At 40.7% G+C, this 22,309-nt stretch overlaps 1 protein-coding gene across 5 annotated transcripts in view; it reads right to left on the bottom strand.

The window, feature by feature from the left end:
• The window catches only part of LOC135097491 (fibrocystin-L-like), a 54,260-nt gene that overhangs the window by 11,638 nt on the left and 20,313 nt on the right, over positions 1-22,309 (bottom strand). For 2 of the 5 annotated variants that reach the window (XM_063999437.1, XM_063999440.1), the window contains 13 exons: positions 18,461-18,581; positions 17,284-17,417; positions 16,256-16,367; positions 15,186-15,341; positions 14,015-14,245; positions 12,806-12,973; positions 12,571-12,668; positions 12,065-12,187; positions 11,653-11,905; positions 8,566-8,883; positions 8,064-8,213; positions 5,904-6,053; positions 4,265-5,720 (listed from right to left, as the gene is read on the bottom strand). In XM_063999437.1, the coding sequence (XP_063855507.1) occupies positions 5,602-5,720; positions 5,904-6,053; positions 8,064-8,213; positions 8,566-8,883; positions 11,653-11,905; positions 12,065-12,187; positions 12,571-12,668; positions 12,806-12,973; positions 14,015-14,245; positions 15,186-15,341; positions 16,256-16,367; positions 17,284-17,417; positions 18,461-18,581 (2,133 nt within the window). In that variant the 3' untranslated portion in view covers positions 4,265-5,601. Of the gene's footprint in view, positions 1-4,263; positions 5,721-5,903; positions 6,054-8,063; positions 8,214-8,565; positions 8,884-11,652; positions 11,906-12,064; positions 12,188-12,570; positions 12,669-12,805; positions 12,974-14,014; positions 14,246-15,185; positions 15,342-16,255; positions 16,368-17,283; positions 17,418-18,460; positions 18,582-22,309 lie in introns of those variants that run through there. The other 3 variants (XM_063999439.1, XM_063999438.1, XM_063999441.1) reach the window with 2 other exon arrangements.

The raw sequence follows: 22,309 nt of genomic DNA, 5'->3' as shown, positions 1-22,309 counted from the left end.
TTATTGTTCTCCCATTTATGTTCCCGGTGTTCTGCCTTTGTCTTTCTCTCTCTTTGGTCTTTCAAAATGTGGAAGATTTTTTTTTTTTCATAAAGTGTGTTGACAGGTGTGTGTGTTTTTGTTTTATATGTTCACTGTATACGCTTCATAACGCTTGATACTCATAGCGGAAACCAAGATTTTGTATACTGATAAGAAATTGGGAGTTTCTGCAAGTATCAATGAAGCTTTCTGTCCAGTCACCGCCACAAGCCTTACCTGCAGTGCTAAGTAAAGTCAAATCTTTCCCTATGTTTTTTTTTTTTTTATTATTATTATTATTATTACCATCGCTCCTTTTTCGTTACATAATTTTCTTTTTTTTTTTTCTTCCCTTACCGTTACCTCCTTCTTAACACATTTCCCTCATTTTTCCAGTTTTCTTTGCAAGCTTTCACTTTCCTTCAATCCTTCCTACGTTCTCTAACCTTCCCCTTCTCATTTTCTTTACTATTACACGCTTTTATCGCCTCTTCCCTTCATTTATCCCTTTCTCTAGACGCTTTTCATCAACTCATTCCCGTATCGACAGTCTTCCCTTCATATTCTCCTCCTTTCTCCCATTACATCACATCTTCTCATACATCTCCTCCCTTCCTATACACACATATCATCCACTCTCCCTTCGTGACACCATCTCTCCCCCTCACGCGTCCCTCCAGCCCCTACAGTCCCGCAGCCTCCGAGGGACGCGCCTTAGTCGGCCGTAAGTTATCCTCGCGGCCGGTAAACTTAGGCCGCGAGGACCATAAAGCAGCGGCAGCGTTATATTACCCGCGAGCAGAGAGAGAGAGAGAGAGGTTACTTTGCCATTCGAATATACTCGTACAGTATAAGAACGATACGCTTTTCTCACGATCAGCTAATCTTTCAATAAGGTGAAGAGAGACGTAAACCACCTTGCATTCCACAAATTGAAGGAATAATAAAAGAGGGGCCGAAATAACGGAACCCGAAGTGACAGCCTCTCCCTTCACAGTCCCTCGGTCGGCTCGATTAGTGGCCGCAGTTTTTACAAGGATAAATCAACCGAGTCCAGAAATATTAACACATAGCTTAGACCTCTTGCTATTTTTGCACCCTGTCAGAGCCGCACGGAGCCTGACACGGGGTGATGCGCTCAAATATGATGCTTCCTTTCGTTCCAGGTGGTGTCGAGGGAGCAGTGTGTACCAGGTCTCTGAGAATTGAGTTGCACAGGGCTCAGAAATCCATGGGTCAGATCAGCATTCATGTTCCCATCAACGTTTAATGGTTTGCGGCATGTTAGCAGTCCTTGCTTCTGTCTGCTTCCTGGAAAATCGACGGAGAGAGAGAGAGAGAGAGAGAGAGAGAGAGAGAGAGAGAGAGAGAGAGAGAGAGAGAGAGAGAGAGAGAGAGAGAGAGAGAATTTGTAGAGGAGGAAAGAATAGGAAAATAAACAAACAGAAGTAAAAAAGGAGGGCACTAAAAACAGAAGGAAAAAGAGAAAAAGGAGGAGGAGGAGGGGAAGGAGGACGAGGAATACGAGTTAAGGGACTAATGGGAAACAAAAACATGGGAGTCCCTATGGTGACAAAGTGATAAGAGGCATCGGGCATAGGGGGAAGTAAAATAAACTGAAGAGAAGAGGAATAAAGGATAGTGGGGAAGAAGAGGCGTGAAAGAAAGCAGGAATGAGTGAAAGAGGAAGAGAAAGAAGCAATGAAAAAAGAGATCAGATGAGACTAATGAAGGAAGAGAAAAGAAGGAATGAAAAAGGGAATGGTGGAAACAGTATGAGAATGGAGGAAGGAGTAAATGGAAAAAGGGTAAGAGTGATTAAAGGGAGAGAACCAGGAACGAATGTAGGAAGAAAGGAGGAGTGAAAAAGGAAGGAAGAGGAACAGTAAATATGAGAAGGGGAAAAGGAGTAAATAAAGGAAAGATAGGAGTGATGAAAGGGAGAGGATGAGGAACGAATTAAGGAAAAAAAAAAAGAAGAAATGGGAAACACTAAATATGGGGAGGAGGAAAGGAGTAAATGAAGGAGGAACAGGAATGATCAAGGAAGAGGATGAGGAAGGGCCGGGCAGGGTGCAGGAAGACACCAAATTCACACTGCCAGCACTAAGCCAGATGGACAGTGCAAGGTTACCATTTAGCGATTAAGCCTCCCGCCCTGGTCACCGCGCGTGGACTCATGAATGTTGCATCCTCAGGGGACGCAGCAAGAGGAGGAGAAGGAGAAGCAGCAGGAGGGGGAGGAAGGAGCAAGTGAGGGAGGAAATGGAAAAGAGACACAAGTTTCCGAGTGGGGTTTACAAATTATTCTATTTATACTGCTGGTAGTGGTGCTGGTGGTGGTGGTAGTGGGAGAGATAGAGGTGGTGGTGATGATTATGGTGCTCCTCCTCCTCCTCCTCCTCCTCTTAATGGACAGATACGTAACTCATGTGCTCTCCTTCATTAAAACGAGTTCCTCTTATTCTTTTGCAGTCTCTCCTCCTCCTCCTCCTCCTCCCCACCCAGACATGTAAATAGTAGTGTGGCCTTGCTCCTTAAGGTGGGTTTGTCTGGTTTTGTTGCAAACGCCATCCTAATTTTACTTTCCTGCACCATTTACTGTCATCACCACCACCACCATCAACACCGCCCTTGCAGACCATCACCGCTCGTGTGTGTGTTTGTGTGTGTGTGTGTGTGTGTTTAGTCCTTCGGGGAAAAAATTTACTTATCTGATGTTTGGGAAAAATAAAAGTGAAATAAGTAATATTACAAGAATAATTAGGGTAGAAAATAAACAGAAAAACAGCAAAGTTATCACTCAAAGATTCCACGGCACGACACGGAAAGCAAGGCGTAGTGAAGACCAGGAAGCACTAAGGGAATTTTGGAGAAATCCTGTATATATATAACACGAGTAGGGGAAGACCATCTATCATTCAGATCGAGATGGTAAAAATCCTTTGGCGGCCATTCATAGTGCATTGCTAGGAGTGGAGAGAGGGGGGACGCAGCAGTGAAGGGTGAAAGGCTAAAGGTATAGATGAGTAGAGTGCAAGGGAGAGGGGATGCTTTGACGAGTTGAGTTTTGACGGGGTTGAGTAGGCTATGGCCCTTAATCCGAAACACTTTGCTCTCTCACCACGACTGTTTTCAAAGGTCACACAGATGATTAGTCGGGTTCCTCAATACTGTTTCTTCTGTTAATTACAATGTACGAATCCTGTTAATCTGTCACTAGAACCAAGAAAACTAGAACCAAAGAAAAACTCGTCTGCCTTCAACTTTTAAAAAGCCTTTGGAATGTAGTGTAGATGCGACGCAAGTTTCCATTATTTAGTCCTATCGTTTTATCATTCTAGTGTATTTGTATGCATAGTTTTTTTTTCCCTATACATATATTATTATTATTATTATTATTATTATTATTATTATTATTATTATTATTACTATTATTAGTATTTTTATTTATTTATTTATTTATTTTTATTTATTTTTTTTTTGCTTACATAATATTATATCGAATTAAGGGGGAAGATACATGAACTTTAAGTCCTAAAAATTCGCGCTGTCTGCTTGAGTTTTGGATGTGTAAGATTATCCTTGCATGCAGATCTTGAATTACTACTACTGGTGGTGGTGGTGGTGGTGGTGGTGGTACTACTACTACTACTACTACTGTACTAACAACAACAACAACAACAACAACAACAATGCTAATGACACGTTATAGCTACAATGCATAAAACCAGACAGGCCCTCATAAATACAATACACTAGTGATGAACTATTGATATATGAGCAATTATATACAATGAGTACCTACATATACGAGTAATTGTTTATAAGATACCTGTACACTGACGACTTATGCGAAGTATACAGGTTTGATTGGTTAGCGTATTATTAGGATTGGTTCGTGCGAGAAATATATTTTTGTCATATTACGTTAAGTCTTTTGGATAATGGTCATGGCTTGCATACAGAAACGACAACAAACTCCGCTCTCTCACCACAAGTATTTTCAACAGCCACAGAGATGATCAGCAGGGCTCTCAAGTTTTTCTCCTTTTAACAATGTAGAAATCTCTTCTCGTGTATTTTCTCTACGTATTATTATTTTTTTTCCCTCTCGCAATACAGGTTTGTCTTGTTATTCTTTAAGTCACTTGGTAATGTTATACAGAGTGTGTTGTTTGCACTGAAACGATATGCAGTATTCTCTCTCTCTCTCTCTCTCTCTCTCTCTCTCTCTCTCTCTCTCTCTACTCCACTATTTTTGACTCAGGTGTCCCAGGTAATGCTCTGCGCAGGTGCTATCAGCCAGGCGATGACGAAAGATGCAGGAACCACATGCAGAACACTCAGGTATTCAAGAACACACACACGCACTCTCTCTCTCTCTCTCTCTCTCTCTCTCTCTCCTCTTTTTTGTATTTTCGCTTCATAGTTTTTATTCTGTAATTAGTATACCTAATTTTTCTTTCACTCCAGCTTTTGTTTCTCTCTCTCTCTCTCTCTCTCTCTCTCTCTCTCTCTCTCTCTCTCTCTCTCTCTCTCTCTCTCTCTCTCTCTACTCCACTATCTTTGACTCAGGTGTCCCAGGTAATGCTCTGTGCAGGTGTTCTCAGCCAGGGGTTGACGAAAGATGCAGGAACCACATGCGGAACACTCAGGTACTCAAGAATAAAATGAACACACACACACACACACACACACACACATACTCTCTCTCTCTCTCTCTCTCTCTCTCTCTCTCTCTCTCTCTCTCTCTCTCTCTCTCTCTCTCTCTCTCTCTCTCTCTTTTTTTTTTTTGTATTTTCGCTTCATACTTTTTATTTCGTAATTAGTATGTCTAATTTCCTTTCACTCCAGCTTTTGTTTTCCTTTTTTTTTATTGTTTTATTTTCTAATGTAGCGGGGCATCAACACATAAATTGAGAAAATTCTTTTATTACGAGAATCTATTTTTTTTTTTACCTGTCTTTCTTTACTGCATCATTATAATGCTGACATAAACTACGGCAAAGAAACGAGTAAATGAAATAATATATGAAAGAAAGGAAAAGACTGAATGAACGAACGAACAAAAGGATCTACTGATTTTAATGTGCCACAGTGAATGAATGAAAGAATAAATGCATGAACGAACGAACGAAAGAATGAAATAGTGAACGAACGTAAGAAATAATGAAAAGAAAGCCAACGAATGAATCAGTGAATGAACAAACGAAATAATAAATAAATGAATGAATGAACGAACAAACGAGCAAAAGAAAGAATGAAATAATATATGAACGTACAGAATATTGAAAAAAAAATATATATAAAAAGAACAAATGAATGAAAGAATTAGTGAAAGAAAGAATGAATATAACGATTCTGAAAACACCACAGGAATGAGAAGAAACTGTGCATATATTCAGATGAAGGAAGCTACGTGCAATATTACTGCAATAATGACTCATAACTGAAACTAACGGCGCATTCCAGTACAAAATGACTCGAAGCTTCATGAACCTCTACCTCACTCCGCCTCGTGCGCGTGAATGTGAACCTCGTGAGCTGAGGCATCGAGTACACGAGCCTGGATAGAAATTAAACAAAAAAATAAAGTAAAATAAAATAATATAAGATAAACGCATGTACAAAAATATGTCTGAACCATGGCGTGTATAGGAGGAAGAGGAGGAGGAGGTCCACGTACCCACTGGGGCCTGGAGAGGAGGAGGAGGAGGAGGAGGAGGAGGAGGAGGAGGAGGAGGCGGCATTAATGACACTTACAAAAAATCCCAAGTGGAATTGACAATCTGGTAAATAGATTTAAAGGAACAAGATAAAAGTCTGGCACATCGACAGATTTATGGGGACAAGAGGAGAAGGTGACTTGTATTGCTCACCAGGGTTGGCAATGAGGGCGATGGGGGAGAGGCGCCGCACCTCTGTGTCTGTGTCTATGCTCTCAATGATCATGAGGCGGCAACGCAGCGAGAAGCACTTCCATGCCTGCCACGATGGAACCACAGCACAGGAAGTATCACGGACAATGCCTGTGGGATGAGACAAAAGGAGAGTATGGGGAGTGTTAAGGGATCTCAAACAACAATAAGTCTTTAGTTTCTTAAGTGCCTGGTTTGGGTGCAGTGTGCATGCAAGTGTGTGTTGTAGAGCTGTGTGGATATCTGACACACACACACACACACACACACACATACACACTCACACACACACACACACACACACACACACACACACACACACAGGAAAAGTACAAGGTGACCTACATAGAACTATAAAAAGGGGGAAGATATGATAAAGAAAAGTAATAAGGAAAAGGATTTGTGGGTGATTATCCAGGACACACTGTCACCAGAGAAGCACATGTGGGAATTTTGGCCACGCATAGAGGATTTTTAGTAACATTAGAGTGGCTTTTACCTACATGGACATGAATATGACGAAAAAAATAATTACAACCATGATTATGCCCTGAGTTAGAGTACGCTGCAGCAACTGAGGAAACTGGAAAGAATGCAGAGGACAGCAGCAAAGATGGTGCCAGAATTGAAGGAAAAGACTTATGAGGAGTGACTGTAAGAATGAGATTAATAACACTGGAAGAGAGAAGAGAAAGGGGAGACTTAATAACAGTGTGCAAATCAATAAACAGTATGGAAAAGTTAGACCGACAAGTTTTGGACATACATGTAAATAAGGGAACAAGATGTAGAAGAGGACATACAAAAAGATTAAGAAGAGTAAATGTCTCAGTGACATCAAGAAATATAGTTTCCTATACCAAAGCACTGATCTCTGGAATAGTTTAAGCTGTAATAGTTTTACAGTTGCTAGTGTAAGCAAATTTAAAGAGAAACTGGATAACTGCAGCTATGGAGACAGGTCAAATGACACAGGACCATAGGGGCTCAAGCATCACCTCCCCAAATATGGAGTTACATACATCAAAAGAATTAGCAACTCTTCCTCTGTCCAGCTATGACATTTGCAACACTGTTTTTCAGCTTCCATATGGTTGAAGGTCCTGAAGTAGCAAATGGAGTCACAACAACTTATTGATATGGGATTCAAGTGTTGTGTGGGCTGGTTGAACTAAGGGGTGCATTCATTCAAGACCAGCCAGGCTCAAGCCCAGCGAGAGGGAGCCAGCCAGTGGGAGTGTGTGATGCACAGTGCATAACCATCTCTTGCTCAATCAGTGTTTTTCTCCAGAAGAAACACGTCACCCGGAGTCAATCACTGCACTGCTTACTACCCCTCCTCACGCTTCCTCACACAGTCCTGCCCAAACCTCCTTCATACCCAATCTTTACCTGTGACTAACCAGTGCCACCTGTTAATCCTTTGTCTCACTATTATTACTAACTCATGACTTCCTCTAACATAACATTCATTCACCCTTCAATTTGTTGCTTTCTTTTAAGTAACTAATGTACTGCAGTACCAATACTAGTATTTACTATTTTTTCAAAACTCTGAGTCTATTATACTTTTATTATTATTATTATTTATTATTTATTATTTATTATTATTATTATTATTATTATTATTATTATTATTATTATTATTACTGTTATTATTATTATTACTATTGTCATACTATTTTATTTTTTCTTGTGATATCAGGAAGATGTTAATAATTTCATTATTTACTTCAGGTAAAACATTTCATTAAGGTTCAAATTCCAGGTCATGCAAAAATATATACACAAACTTAAAGGGAGGAGTTATATTTTACATGCCAGTGTGCATATGCAACTTATGATTTTTTTAAATTTTAGGTAAAAAAATTTTGAAGACCAGGGTTTTTATCTGAAACTTAGTTGAAATGTATATCTTTCTTAGAAGTGGTGTTATTGTTGATAAACTTTAGATACAGTTTTCTCAATTTAAAAAAAAATGGCACTTGAGTCTCTATGGTCCTGACGCCCTCAAATGAGCTTTAGCTCGTATCCTGTACAATACAACTAGGTAAATACAGCTAGGTAAATATGCACATACACACACACACACACACACACACACACACACACACACTGTACCTTTATTCGGAAACTTGTCAGCTGCCTCAATCTGGGATCCGTCAGGATTCTGTCTGATTGGAAGAGGAATGCGGTAATCTCCAATGCCCCTCCGAGGATCTCCGTCCCACTCCCAGTCAGCCTGAGAGATTACTGTGGCATCCTTTTCACCTGCAGAGAGAGAGAGAGAGAGAGAGAGAGAGAGAGAGAGAGAGAGAGAGAGAGAGAGAGAGAGAGAGAGAGAGAGAGAGAGAGAGAGGTGGATGTATAAGGAAAAATGGATAAAAAAAGAGATGTTATTCCAGTAACAAAGGGATTCTAGATACTTAAGAGGATATAAGAAATAGCTGAGATAGAGATCAGCTTCACTACATAGAAATACAGATACTTGGAATGTACTGGAGATGATAGATACATAGAGTGTCCATTGGCTAAACTAGAATGATATACATAAAGAACAGTGTAGTTCAAATCCAGTATACCAAAACTATATTAACACACACACATGTAAATCCACACTAACCCAGCAGAGATCCATCAACATCCGTCACCACCACCTTCTTTAGTCCATCACAGTCCGTATCCACACACTCTGACGGATCAATGCTGCTCAAGTTGGGCCTAGGAATGTACATGTAGTTCTCCTGTGGTGTGTTGAGGAACAAGAGACACTTGACAAACGTGGGGTGGTTGGCGTCCTCTGACTGAGGGTTCACCATGAGAGCAGTGCCTCGCCCGCAGTCGGTGTCACGGAAGTTGTGGAACGTGAGACCCTCAAAGTGTGTGGAGCCGTAGAGTGCTGGGTAAGTGCCAGCGTTACTGAAGGTCATGAGAGGTGCCACTGTGGGGGAATGCAAGTGTCAAGTGTTTAGGGATCAGATGTAGTCAGCTGTGCTGTGCCTGAGCTCCTGGGGTATATTAGGGTGACCATATAACTATCACTTTGTAATGGCACATTTTATTTGAGTAAGCTTCGGTAATTTTATCAAGCCCAAAGTTTAATCTATTTTCTGAGGTGTCTTCATGCTCCTCTCTAGAAGCCATTCTGGTTCTATGCAAGTGAAAATAACAGGAACAGGAGGAGAGGAAGAGTCCATCACACCTTTTCTTATGTCAGAGCATGGATATCATAGACACTACATATGAATACATAACAAAAGTTCTCACAACAAACACCCAACTCACTAGGGCTGGGCGGGAGATGATTACTGGATCCGAATCTGTAAAATCCTGAGAAGCGATACAAATCCAATTACTGCGTCAGGATTCTAGAATCTGGTGTAGAATCCAGTCCTCATACGAGGTCTCTTAATTCGTGAGTAAAAATAGTTATGGAGAACAACGTAAGAATAAACTGATTTGTTCATTAATACGAGTATAGTCTGTATGATGTTATTAATCATGCTTTTGGAGCATATAAACAATGAGGTCTGAGGGACTAGTTATGAAATTTACTTGTGTACGCTAGCGACATGTCGAAGCTTATAGTGTTGCTAAAGTCACCATCTCTTTCGTTGGAACTGATACGCCAATTTCATGTAACGTCATACCATGGCATACATATAGGACATGACGTGGGCAGAGCTATCAGTCAAGGCTGAGGACTGATGGGGGGGAACCTATGGTAGTTGTTTCCATGGGTATATGCATACCTAATATGATTATGTATAGTTACTTCTAACACTGTTTTACAGCAACTTTTTACCTGCATAATAATAGCCAAAATTTATTTCAGTAACTATCCTGCTTTTATGTAGGTCTCCCCAAAGCCGTGCATCTCAAGTTGAGTAGTCTACTTTTGTTTTAAGGGACTTTCTGTAAATACCCTGAATTTAATAAAAAACAGTGGTTCTGCATGATGGCAGCCAAGCGTGGCAGAAATGTGCCCATTTGGGATTATGTGGAGCTATCAATTCCAAAACAAGCAATATGTTTGGTCACTACAGTACCAAAGCCAGTAACTGCCACAACAAAACCAAAGAAAAAATCACTGGTGTAAATTTGATTTGAAAATGCATAATCTGGCATGTTCATCACCTCAGCCATCCACAGGCCCTTCTATTGAGCTGAGAAGATACTTTGAGGAGCCTCATTTATGCAGGGACAGCAATCCACTGGCGTGGTGGAAGCAACACGAAACCCTCTTCCCCAAGAAATTTTTATTCATTCCTGCCTCATCTGTTCCCTCAGAAAGACTCTTTTCCAAGGCAGGGGAGCTTATCTCCCACAGGCAGAGCAGCCTTAAGGAAGGGAATATAAATATGATTCTCTTCCTTAATAAGAACATGTGAAGAGCCGCTTCCTACCAGTGCCAAGTGATATCCTTCTAGATGCCTTTTTGTTCTATAGTATTGCATGCATTTTGTTTTCATGGAAACTTTTATGTGGTCATACTACTAGTCATACTGTAGTACTAATTAAATTATTTTCTGTGATATAGATTTTTTTTTTTCCTTTTTTTTACGGAACTGATGTGATAATACATTCTGTGATGGACATGATTTTATTGTATATATTTTCTTATTTTCCACTTGTTAACATCAAATACATGAAATGTTAAGTTGAATGTTATCTGTATGCAAAATCATGTATGGATGTAATCATATGCTTATCTAGTATCCATTGTAATTGTAAGGAAATATTAAGGAAATTAATGTAATGAAATCCAATGCAATATTAAGGAAATTATTGACTATGATAAGGAGAGAAGTATTTTAATTAATGGAAATACGCTGTGATGTCTGGAACAATATGATTTTTTTTTTTCTCATTTCCAAACTTTAGTAGAGGAGGACTCTTTTGTTACTACTTTCTTACTGTTATTCTTAAAATAGCAAAAACAATTATGATGCCAAAAATAATGTTAATGTATCAAGAAAACATTTGGAAATAATGTACTTATTTGTCAATAAATGGAAAATCTATCATAAATGTGTATGAATAACTATAACATCCTTGTATCATTTAAAGTAAAAAGTGAAAGTAATAGCAATCTGAATGGTTACTTATAGTGTGCGCCCTTCACCTTGCTGAAGTGTGTCTCACTCAACTATAACTGCACATGTATTTTCATGATTGCATATTTATATCATGGAATTCTTCATATAATATATATATATATATATATATATATATATATATATATATATATATATATATATATATATATATATATATATATATATATATATATATATATATATATATATACACACACACACACACACACACACACACACACACACATATATATATATATATATATATATATATATATATATATATATATATATATATATATATATCCTTGGTAAGCATCATGGGAAACACAGTCTGCATCTCGGCAAATTCTAGCGAAAGGGAGAGAGTCGTGATGTTTGTAACAGGTGGAGGGGAATCCTGGATTCTCTCCGTGGTTGGATTCCCTTGCAAACACCAACGAATCTCGTGCCTGGCAGACAATAGGAAGAATCTCGGGTGCCTGGGGCTTGTTAAGAACTTAAGAGTACATAGGATTCATGGAAGGTTCGAATCTCACGAATCCAACAGGGCAAGTAATCAGATTTGCGATTACCTGTTTTATAGAATCCTGCCCAGCCCTACAACTTACTATTAGATCCAGAGGTGAATGATGCTAAGAGGATGCCAGTGTTTCCTCCGCCGACGCCTCCGCCAAAAAATTTATCTCCATAGAACTTCATTATCCGGGACTTGGATGCCTGATATTCACAAGTGTGTGATGGGGAGACACCCACAAACAGGGAGTGACTGGCATTGGCTGTCTTGGGGTGGAACTTGTGACTCAGTGAATCTGGCTCATAGATGATCTGCATTGCTCCCAGGGGACTGTCCATGGAGACAACCTGGGAGAGAGAAAGCCTTCCTCAGTCACACCTAGTGCAAGCATGTCTTCCTTCAATGCATCTATAAATTTTCTCTTAGGTCTTGGGGTCTTAAGGACAATATATTACAGCATTCTTGGAATTTATAGTGTCTCTCCTCCTCCTCTTCCTCCAGCTTACATTAGTGATGAGGGAGCTGGCATAGTGCTGGACATAGAAGCCTGTGTCTGAGATTCTCCAGGTGTAGAAGTTGTTGAGTCTGCAGCAGTCTGTCAGTGGCCCCGTGCCTCCCTTCTTCCATAGCTGCACAGTATACAAGGGTTAGGACAACACTGCTAATGCTACTGACTCTCTCTCTCTCTCTCTCTCTCTCTCTCTCTCTCTCTCTCTCTCTCTCTCTCTCTCTCTCTCTCACTACATCTGCACACAGCAACAAAAAGGTGGCAGGAACAAGGTACAGTAGCACTAGTAGCACCAAAACTTCTCTATCTCTCACACTGTCTCATTCTCTCTCTCTCTCTCTCTCTCTCTCTCTCTCTCTCTCTCTCTCTCTCTCTCTCTCTCTCTCTCTCTCTCTCTCTCTCTCTCTCTCTATGCCTGCACACAACAATGCAAAGTTTGCAGCAGTGTATGGCAGCACAAAATACTATAAATTATTCTTGCACCTCTCAGTCTCCGTCTCTCACCATGACTCCATAAATTGCATTGTGCACTTCATTCCCCATCCACCAAGTTGTGTCCTTGCACAGCTCTCCAAGGGTCTTGTAGCCAGCCTGTTCTGCACCTGTACAACACCATGAGAGACAAGAGTCAGCACCACAAGGACTAAAAAAGACAAACACACCACAACAAATAACCGATGTCTTGACACACATTCCCCAATATCCTTCACCAACACAAGACACAGAAGTTGTTATGTACCAGCAACAACATTGCCAGTCAGTACAGTGTTGGGTGCATTGTCCAGCTGAAAGGCACCACTCCAATTCAAGTTCTCTGTTTCCTGTCTGTCTTCATAAGTCCCCAGGAAGAACACAGTTGTGATGAGGTTCCACCTGTAGGTGTTGGAGCCTGTCTCGTCTCTTATGCCTGCCAGAGGGATGGAAAATGAGAGGGAAATGAAGAGAGGAAGTGCACTAGTGACTTCATTAATGAATTTCCACTTTATGAATGGTTTCTGTTACACAAATTACTAAACATGTATGATTAATTAAAGGAAAGGTAGTAAAAAGCTTTTCGTCTCATCAACTCCTCTCGTCTAACTGACTGTCTTCAGCCTCTCTCTCATTGCCGCAATGTTGCATCTCTAGCTATCTTCTACCGCTATTTTCATGCTAACTGCTCTTCTGATCTTGCTGACTACATGCCTCCCCTCCTCCCACAGCCTCATTGCAGAAGACTCTTTTTTCTCTCATCCCTATTCTGTCCACCTCTTTAATGCAATAATCAACCAGTATTCTCAATCATTCATCACTTTCTCTGGTAAACACTGGAACTCCCTGCCTGCTTCTGTATTTCCACCTTCCTATGACTTGAACTCTTTGATGAGGAAAGTTTCAAGACACTTATCCTGTAATTTCTGACAACTACTTTTTACTCTGGGGACCAGCAGCTCAGTGGGCCCTTTTTTCTTATAATTTTGTTTTCCTTGGCTAGTGCCCCTCCTACATAAAAATAAATAAATAAAATAATAATAATAATAAAAATAATAATAAAATAAATAAATAAATAAATAAATAAATAGATAAATAATAATAATTAATTAAAAACTATAAACACACACACACACACACACACACACACACACACACACACACACACACACACACACACACACATACCTGAATCTAGCACAAATAAATAGATAAGTAAATAAATAAAAAAAAACATATGAATACACACACAAAAAAAATAAATAAATAAAATAAATAAATAAATAAATAAATAAATAAATAAATAAATAAATAAATAAATAAAACACACACACACACACACACACACACATGGTAGTGGAGGAGAACGTTATCTATCATGTGCTGGATTCAGGTGTGTGTATTTACCTAGTTGTATAGTACAGGGTTTGAGCTTTGGCTCAGACCCTGTACTATACAACTAGGTAAATACACACACCTGAATCCAGCACATGATAGATAACGTTCTCCTCCACTACCATGTTCAAGGTCTTGATGAGCCCAACAGCCACATTATAGTTGACATTGAATGATGACCTCTTGACGTAGCTAGAATGGTCACCAATGGCATCAAGGCCCAGGAAGGCAATGGAGTAGCGTGGGTCAGTGATGTCGGTGAAGCCTTCCTGCCCCATGTTACGGAACTCCACGCCATCCACTTGGGCCGAACCTGAAGGAGGGACAGAAAGGAGTAGTGGTGATGGTATTGGTGGTGGTCATGGTGGATGGAATGTAGTGGTAATAGTAGAGTAGTAATGGTTTTATTAGTGGTGGTGCATGTTAAGGACCACACTCTGAAAAACTTCTGGCTGCACCTCTGCTCTGAAAAGGCTGTACTTGAAGTTACACAGGTTTTTAAGGATATTCTTATGGTTCTAGTGAGAAATTAACAAGATTTCTACATTAACAGCAGGAGAAACACTCTTGAGAACCTGGTCAGTCATCTCGGTGGCCTTTGAAAGCAGTCATGGTGAGAGAGGGAAGCGTTTCCTTAGTGTGGTACAGGGAGTGTGGTGGTAATTGTTTTAGCAGTAGTTGTTATAGTAGTGGTGGTGGTGGTGGCAGTGGTGGTGGTAATGGTAGTAATAGTAGTAGCAGTAGTAAGCATTCAAAGAAAATGGAACAAATCATCATTAAAAACATCACTTTATCTTCCAGACTTACCAAAGCTTCATCACTTTATCTTCCAGATTCACCAAAGCTTTACCAATCAGCTTATCTTTCACTCAACAAAGCTTTACCAATCAGCTTATCTTCCAAACTCACTAAAGCTTCACCAACTAGTTTATTTTCCATTCTCACCAAAGGTTTATCACTTTATCTTCCAAACTCACCAAAGCTTTACCAATCAGCTTATCTTCCAGACTCACCAAAGCTTAACCAACCAGAATATCTTCCAGACTCACCAAAGCTTTATCACTTTATCATCCAGACTCACCAAAGCTTCACCAATCAGCTTATCTTCCAGACTCACCAAAGCTTCACCAACTAGTTTATCTTCCAGACTCATCAAAGCTTTATTGCCTTATCTTCCAAACTCACCAAAGCTTTATTGCTTTATCTTCCAGACTCACCAAAGCTTCACCAGTCAGCTTATCTTCCAGACTCACCAACATAATGCTTGCCATTCTGGAAGACTGTGGAGACCAGAATTCTTCCCCCGTTGCTGTTCTCCGTGATTCCTTCCACCGTAATGTTCTGGCTCAGGAGACCGACCTCCCCAGCCAGTGTGATGGAAGTGCCGTCTGACAGCGTGTGTATCTCCCCTGGGTGGAGAGACACAGATTTAATTGATGCCAAACTTGCATGTGTGTCTTTGTACCTGATGCTTGTGTCTATGGATTGCTGGGAAGGAAGAGTCTCTATTTATTCCTTGCATGTTCTACTCCTCTCATTCTGTCTCTTCTTGATAAATAGAAAGCTTTCATTGATTACACACTTGCTTCTGTCTATTCATATCTGATGCTTGTGTTTATGGATTGTCATGAAAGTGTCTATTTATTTCTTGCATGTTCTAATTTTCTCATTCTGTCTTCTCTTGATAAATAGACAGAGATTTCACTGATGACAAACTTACTTTCTACTTATACCAGATGCTTGTGTTTATGGAATGCTGTGATAGAAGGATCTCTATTTCTATCCTCATATGTTTTGGTTCTTTCATTCTCCTCTCATCTACTTCTCTCAAGCCTCCACCACTGTGCTTCATTTATTTCTATCCTAACAAGCTCTTTTATATCCATTCTCTCCCATACTGAACACTCTGACCTCCCATTCAACTGCAGGTAATTGTCTTGCACCCACTGCATCTACCACACTCAAATATTCCTGTCCTTACATGCTCTACTTCACTCATTCTCTCCAATACTCCAGCCACTCTGATTTCCCATTTCACTGCAGGTCACCGTCTTGCACCCACTGCATGTCACACTCACATACACTCACTTATTCATCTTACTCTCTGCCATTCTTCCTACAAGATCAGACTACCAAAGAATGCTGTGTTTGACACCCTCAGGCACTACACATTGCATTCCTTCTCCTTAACCTGATAATATACCACAAATGTTATGCATTCTCCTTACTTCCACCAAGTGCTAGATGGAATTCTGGAGAAAAGGTGGGAGTGTAGACTAAACTAATGTTTCAGTGAGTGAAGGACAAGGAGCAAAACACTCACCAAGGTGCTGGAATTTGAGTGCTGAGTCTAGGGTGAGTGTGGCACCATTGATTGCTACCACTCGCCTCACTTCGCTCTCTGTTGCCTCTTTTCCTGTTGTTGTCACACCCACCTGAATGGCAGTGTGGTGAGAGGTGAAGGGAGAGAATGGGAGGCAGAGCAAGGCATGGGAGAGGAACACAATATGAAAAGGGACATGATCTAAGGAGAGATAAATGGAAGGGGAAGAGAGGAAAGCAGAGGGGGAGAGAAGCATGAAAAAGGGACAATCTGAGAAGAGGTAAATGGAAGGAAAAGAAGAGAAGTTGGACTAAGACATGGGAAAGAGAGAGAGACTTAAAGAGAGTAAAGCAGAATAAAATAATGAGAAATAGAGAATAAGAAGAAGGGGATATAATAGATGATCCAATTATACTCTTCTTTTTCCTTCCCCTTCCTTCCCTGTGCTTCTCCTTCCTTCTCTCCCCTTCCCAAACTACCTCTAAAATATTAGTAAAATACAATAAACAATACCAATGCAAAATTTCTGTCCAACAACTACAGCTTTTCCTCTTCTTCCTTCCGATCTTCTTGCCTTCTGACTGAACCTATTCTTACCTCACCTAACCCAATCTAACCTGGCATCCCCTCACTCAGTTTTCTCCTTCTCTCTGTCTCTTAATCTATCCTAACTTAATTTCACCTTACTTTACCATGTATCTCACCTAACTTAATCTTACCTTAAGTTTCTTATTTAACTTAACCTAACCTAATAACCTCACCTAACCTAACCTACTCATTCAGCTTTCCCATTCTCTCTGCCTCTCAATCTTACCTAACTTAAGCTTATCTTACCTGAACGTAATTAATCTAACTTTGTATCTTTATTATGCCTTCTCCTTCTCTCTGCCTCTTAATCTAACCTAACCTAATCTAACTTATAACTTAACCTTACCAATCCTAACTTAATCTAACTTAACCTTACATATCCTAACCTGACCTGACCTTACCTAACCTGATCTCACCTCATCTGACACCCCTCCACTCACCTCCTTATTGAGCCAGGAAGCATCAGGATCCTCGGCCAGAGTTATGTGGCCGGTCCCAACCTCCACTGTGGCCCCAAGCTTGTGCCATGATCTCCCGCACACCTGCCCATGCAGCCTGAGATAGCCAAACACACCTGCAACATACCAGACCTTCATTTCACACCTGTAGCTATCTTTATAACAAAGGTACAAGGGTGATATAAGCAAAATTTTCATGGTCAGTAATCAAGATAGAACAAGAAATAATGAGTTCAAGCTGGAAAATATTTCAATGAGAGAGAGGAAGGAACTGGTTCTCAAATAAGGTGGTAGATGAATGGAATGAACCCAGTAATCAGGTTGTTAGAGCCGAGTCATTAGGGAGCTTTAAAAGATGATTAGACAAATTTGTGGATTGGGTGATAGGTGGAAATAGATAGGCATGTTCTGTACAAGGACTGCCACGTGTAGACCAGGCAGCTTCTTGCAGCTTCTCTTGTGTTCTTATGTTCTTATTTTCTTCAGCCTCTCACTGTTATTTGCCACATCTCTCCTCCATCACCAGCTACTTTGAGACAAAACACTCACAGGCAACAACAAGGAAGTCACAGGTACCCACAACAAGACACTCACGGGTAAGAACAAGCTGCCTCCAAGCATTATAGGGACTACAAATTGCAAAACCCATTCTTTTATCTCCTTTTTCCTTGTACGTGTTTATAAAGATTTTGTACATCATTCTTGGCGCTGTGCATTGTTGTTTATCTCAGTGAGAGAGTTAATGCATTGTTAATTACCTTATCAGCAGTCTTCCTTCGTTGTGTCAACTGTTATTCTGTCACTAGTGTTTTTCTAGCCTTTATCATAACCTTTGAGAATCAATAACAACTTTTAATAATATAACAACTTTTAATAATCTTCTATAACCTGCCAGCCTCTTTTTTGCAGCCTCTCAGTATCATCAATGACCTTCAAATACTTCTTTACAACCATCTGAGCTTCTCTTGCAACCTCTGTTCATCACTAACAGGCTTTTAACACTCCCCTTACAACCTACCGCCCTTTCCTTGCAATCTCCTAGCACCATTAATAGATAAACACCTTTCCAAACTCCTTTACAACCTTCCAGAATCATCAACAATCTTTCAACTCTCCTATACAACCTTCCAGCACCCTTCCACAGTGTTCCAGCACATACCTATAGTTTTCCAGCCCAGGTTCATGCTATAGGCATCAACATCTTCAGGGTCCATCAGGCGAATGATGAGACTGTGGGTGAAGGGAGTGTCTGAGGAGTAGCCAGCCACTAAAGAGCCTCCCTGGTGGTGATGGAGCAGCAGAGTTGGTTAGGTGTCTTAATCTTAGTGCAGGGTGTGGTGTGTGGAGAGATGAGGAGGTGATACAGGCAAGGAGTGTTAACTGAAGATTAGATTAACACACACATACACTAGAAAAGTGGTGACACAAGCAAGGGGTGTTAACTAAGATTAGATTAACACATGCACGCACACACACACACATGCATGCATGTGCGCGCACACACACACACACACACACACACACACACACACACACACACACACAGGAGGAGGCAGTAGGCACCTGCCAAAATGATAATTACTCCCAGTGAGGTCTAAAGCACTGGATCAGGGGATGCTGTGAACTTATCATTAAAACCAGCTGTGACCTCACTGAACATTTCCCTTTGTGTCTCATAACACAAGGGGGCAGGACAACTCTATTCCTCCACACAAAACTATAAGCACCTAATAACACACACACACACACACACACACACACACACACACACACACACACACACACACACACACACACACACACACAATCACCTTTCACTCAAAAAATTGAAATTATCATGGCAACTCTTACACCAGACTCAGAGTCCCCATCTGTGGAAGGGACCACAAATGTCCCCAGGTCGGACTGCTCTTCTGATAATGACCCTCAGTGTCTTGACACCCCCCTCAACTTTTTCATTAACTTCTGCAACATTCGCAGTCTAAGATCTCATTTTCAATATGCGGAACATCACCTTTCCTCTTCTAAATCTCATCTTCTTTTCCTCACTGAAACCAAGGTGTCAGAGGAAACTAACAGTAGTCCCTTTTTTGTTCCCTCCTACTTTCTCTATCCTCATTTTCAATCCAAAGCTGGATGCTGCATTTATGTGCGCAATGACTTAACCTGCTCTCGTGCCCACGCTCTTGAATCTTCCAAGTTTGCACATTATCTGGCTACGACTACAGAGTCACTCTCAAACTAAATTTATCTGTGCTGTATACCTCTCACCTAACTCCTCTGACTGTAAGAAATTCTTTGACTACTTAACTTCCAAAGTGGAGCACATTTTGACTCTCTTCCCTTTTGCAGAGATCTCTACTCTTGGAGACTTCAATGTTCACCACCAGCTTTGGCTTTCCTCTCCCTTCACTGACCATCATGTTGAACTAGCCTTCAACTGTGACATCCTCCACAACCTAGAGCAATTGGTGCAACACCCTACTTCTATTCCTGACCGTCTTGGAGATACGCCCAACATTCTTGACCTTTTCCTGACCTCTAATCCTTCTGCTTACGATGTCACCCTCTCATCTCCGTTGGGCTCCTCCGATCACAATCTTATATCTGTATCTTGTCCTATTGTTCCAATCCCTCCTCAGGATCCCCCTTAGCAAAGGTGCCTCTGGTGTTTTGCCTATGCTAGTTGGGGGACCTGAAGAGGTATTTTGCTGATTTTCCTTGGAATGACTACTGCTTCCATGTCAGAGACCCATCTTTGTGTGCCAAGCACATAACAGAAGTGGTGGTGTCTGGCATGGAGGCGTACATTCCTCACTCTTTTTCTTGACCTAAACCTTCCAAACTTTGGTTAAACACAGCTTGTTCTCGTGCTATACATGATAGAGAGGTGGCCCACAAAAGGTACTTAAGCCTCCCATCACCAGAATCTCATGCACTTTATATTTCTGACCGGAACCATGCCAAGTCTGTTCTCCAACTAGCCAAAAACTCCTTCATTAATGTAAAGTGTCAACATTTTTCAAGATCTAACTCCCCTTGTTACTTCTGGCATCTAGCCCCCCAAAATTGCCAATAACTTTGTTTCTTCTTCTTTCCCTCCTTTATTTCAACCTGATGGCACCACTACTATCATATCTATCTCTAAAGCTGAACTCTTCCCTCAAACCTTTGCTAAAAACTCTACCTTGGACAATTCAGGGCTTGTTCCTCCCTCTCCTCCACCCTCTGACTACTTCATGCTACCTATTAAAATTGTTCGCAATGATGTTTTTGCATGCCCTCACTGGCCTAAAACCTTGGAAGGCTTATGGATCTGATGGAGTCCCTCCTATTGTTTTCTGAAACTGTGCCTCTGTGCTTGGACCTTGCCTAGTCAAACTCTTTCAACTCTGTCTGTCAACATCTACCTTTCCTTCTTGCTGGAAGTTTGCCTACATACAGCCTGTTCCTAAAAAGGGTGACCATTCTAGTCCCTTAAACTACCATCCTATTGCTTTAATTTCCTGCTTATCTAAAGTTTTTTAATCTATCCTCAACAGAAGATTCTTAAACATCTATCACTTCACAACCTTTTATCTGATCGCCAGTATGGGTTCTGTCAAGGCCACTGTTCTGGTGATCTTCTGGCTTTCCTTACTGAGTCTTGGTCATCCTTTTTTAGAGATTTCGGTGAAACTTTTGCTGTTGCCTTGGATATATCAAAAGCTTTTGATAGAGTCTGGCACAAAGCTTTGATTTTCAAAGTACCTTCCTACAGCTTCTATCCTTCTCTCTGTAACTTCATCTCAAGTTTCCTTTCTGACCATTCTATTGCTGCTGTGGTAGACAGTCACTGTTCTTCTCCTAAATCTATTAACAGTGGTGTTCCTCAGGATTCTGTCCTATCACCCACTCTCTTCCTATTATTCATCAATGATCTTCTAAACCAAACTTCTTGTCCTATCCACAACTACACTGATGATACCACCCTGCACTTTTCCACGTCTTTTCATAAATGTTCAACACTTCAGGAAGTAAACATTTCACGCAGGGAAGCCGCAGAATGCCTAACTTCTGATTTTTCTAAAATTTCTGATTGGGGCAGAGCAAACTTGGTATTGCTCAATGCCTCAAAAACTCAATTCCTCCATCTATCAACTTGACACAACCTTCCAGATAACTATCCTCTCTTCTTCAATGACACTCAACTGCCCCCTCTTCTGCACTGAACATCCTTAGTCTGTCCTTTACTTATAATCTAAAATGGAAACTTCAAAGCTCATCTCTAGCTAAAACAGCTTCTATGAAGTTAGGCATTTTGAGACATCTCCACCAGTTTTTCTCAACCCCTAGCTGCTAACTCTATACAAGGGCCTTATCCACCCATATATGGAATATGCTTCACATGTCTGGCAGGGGTTCCACTCATACCACTCTTCTAGACATTTCTCTTCTAGACTTCTCTCATTGCCACAATGTTACATCTCTAGCTGTCTTCTACCCTTATTTCCATGCTAACTGCTCTTCTGATCTTGCTAACTGCATGCCTCCCCTCCTCCCACAGCCTTGCTGCACAAGATTTTCTTCTTTCTCTCACCCTTATTCTGTCCACCTCTCTACTGCAGGAGTTAACCAGTATTCTCAATCATTCATCCCTTTCTCTGGTAAACTTTGGAACTCCCTGCCAGCTTCTGTATTTCCACCTTCCTATGACTTGAATTCCTTCAAGAGGGAGGTTTCAAGACACTTATCCTTCAATTTTTGACTACCACTTTGGACCCTTTTATGGGAATAGCATCTCAGTTGGGATTTTTTTTATTGGATTTTTGTTGCCCTTGGCCAGTGTCCCTCCTACATAAAAAAAAAAAAACATGCATCAACACTAAAATGAAGAGGTGACAGAGGCAAGAAGTGTTAACTGAAGTGAAGAGTAAGCAGAGATACAGAGACAAGACTAGAGAAGTGTAGCTTAGGCTCTGTATGTATATAACTAACACACTCACATACAGAGGCAAGGGGTGACAGA

This window comes from Scylla paramamosain, unplaced genomic scaffold (assembly GCF_035594125.1).
Source record: "Scylla paramamosain isolate STU-SP2022 unplaced genomic scaffold, ASM3559412v1 Contig22, whole genome shotgun sequence".
In the NCBI taxonomy this organism is placed as follows: domain Eukaryota; kingdom Metazoa; phylum Arthropoda; class Malacostraca; order Decapoda; family Portunidae; genus Scylla; species Scylla paramamosain.
This window is presented reverse-complemented; position numbering and strand designations above follow the sequence as displayed.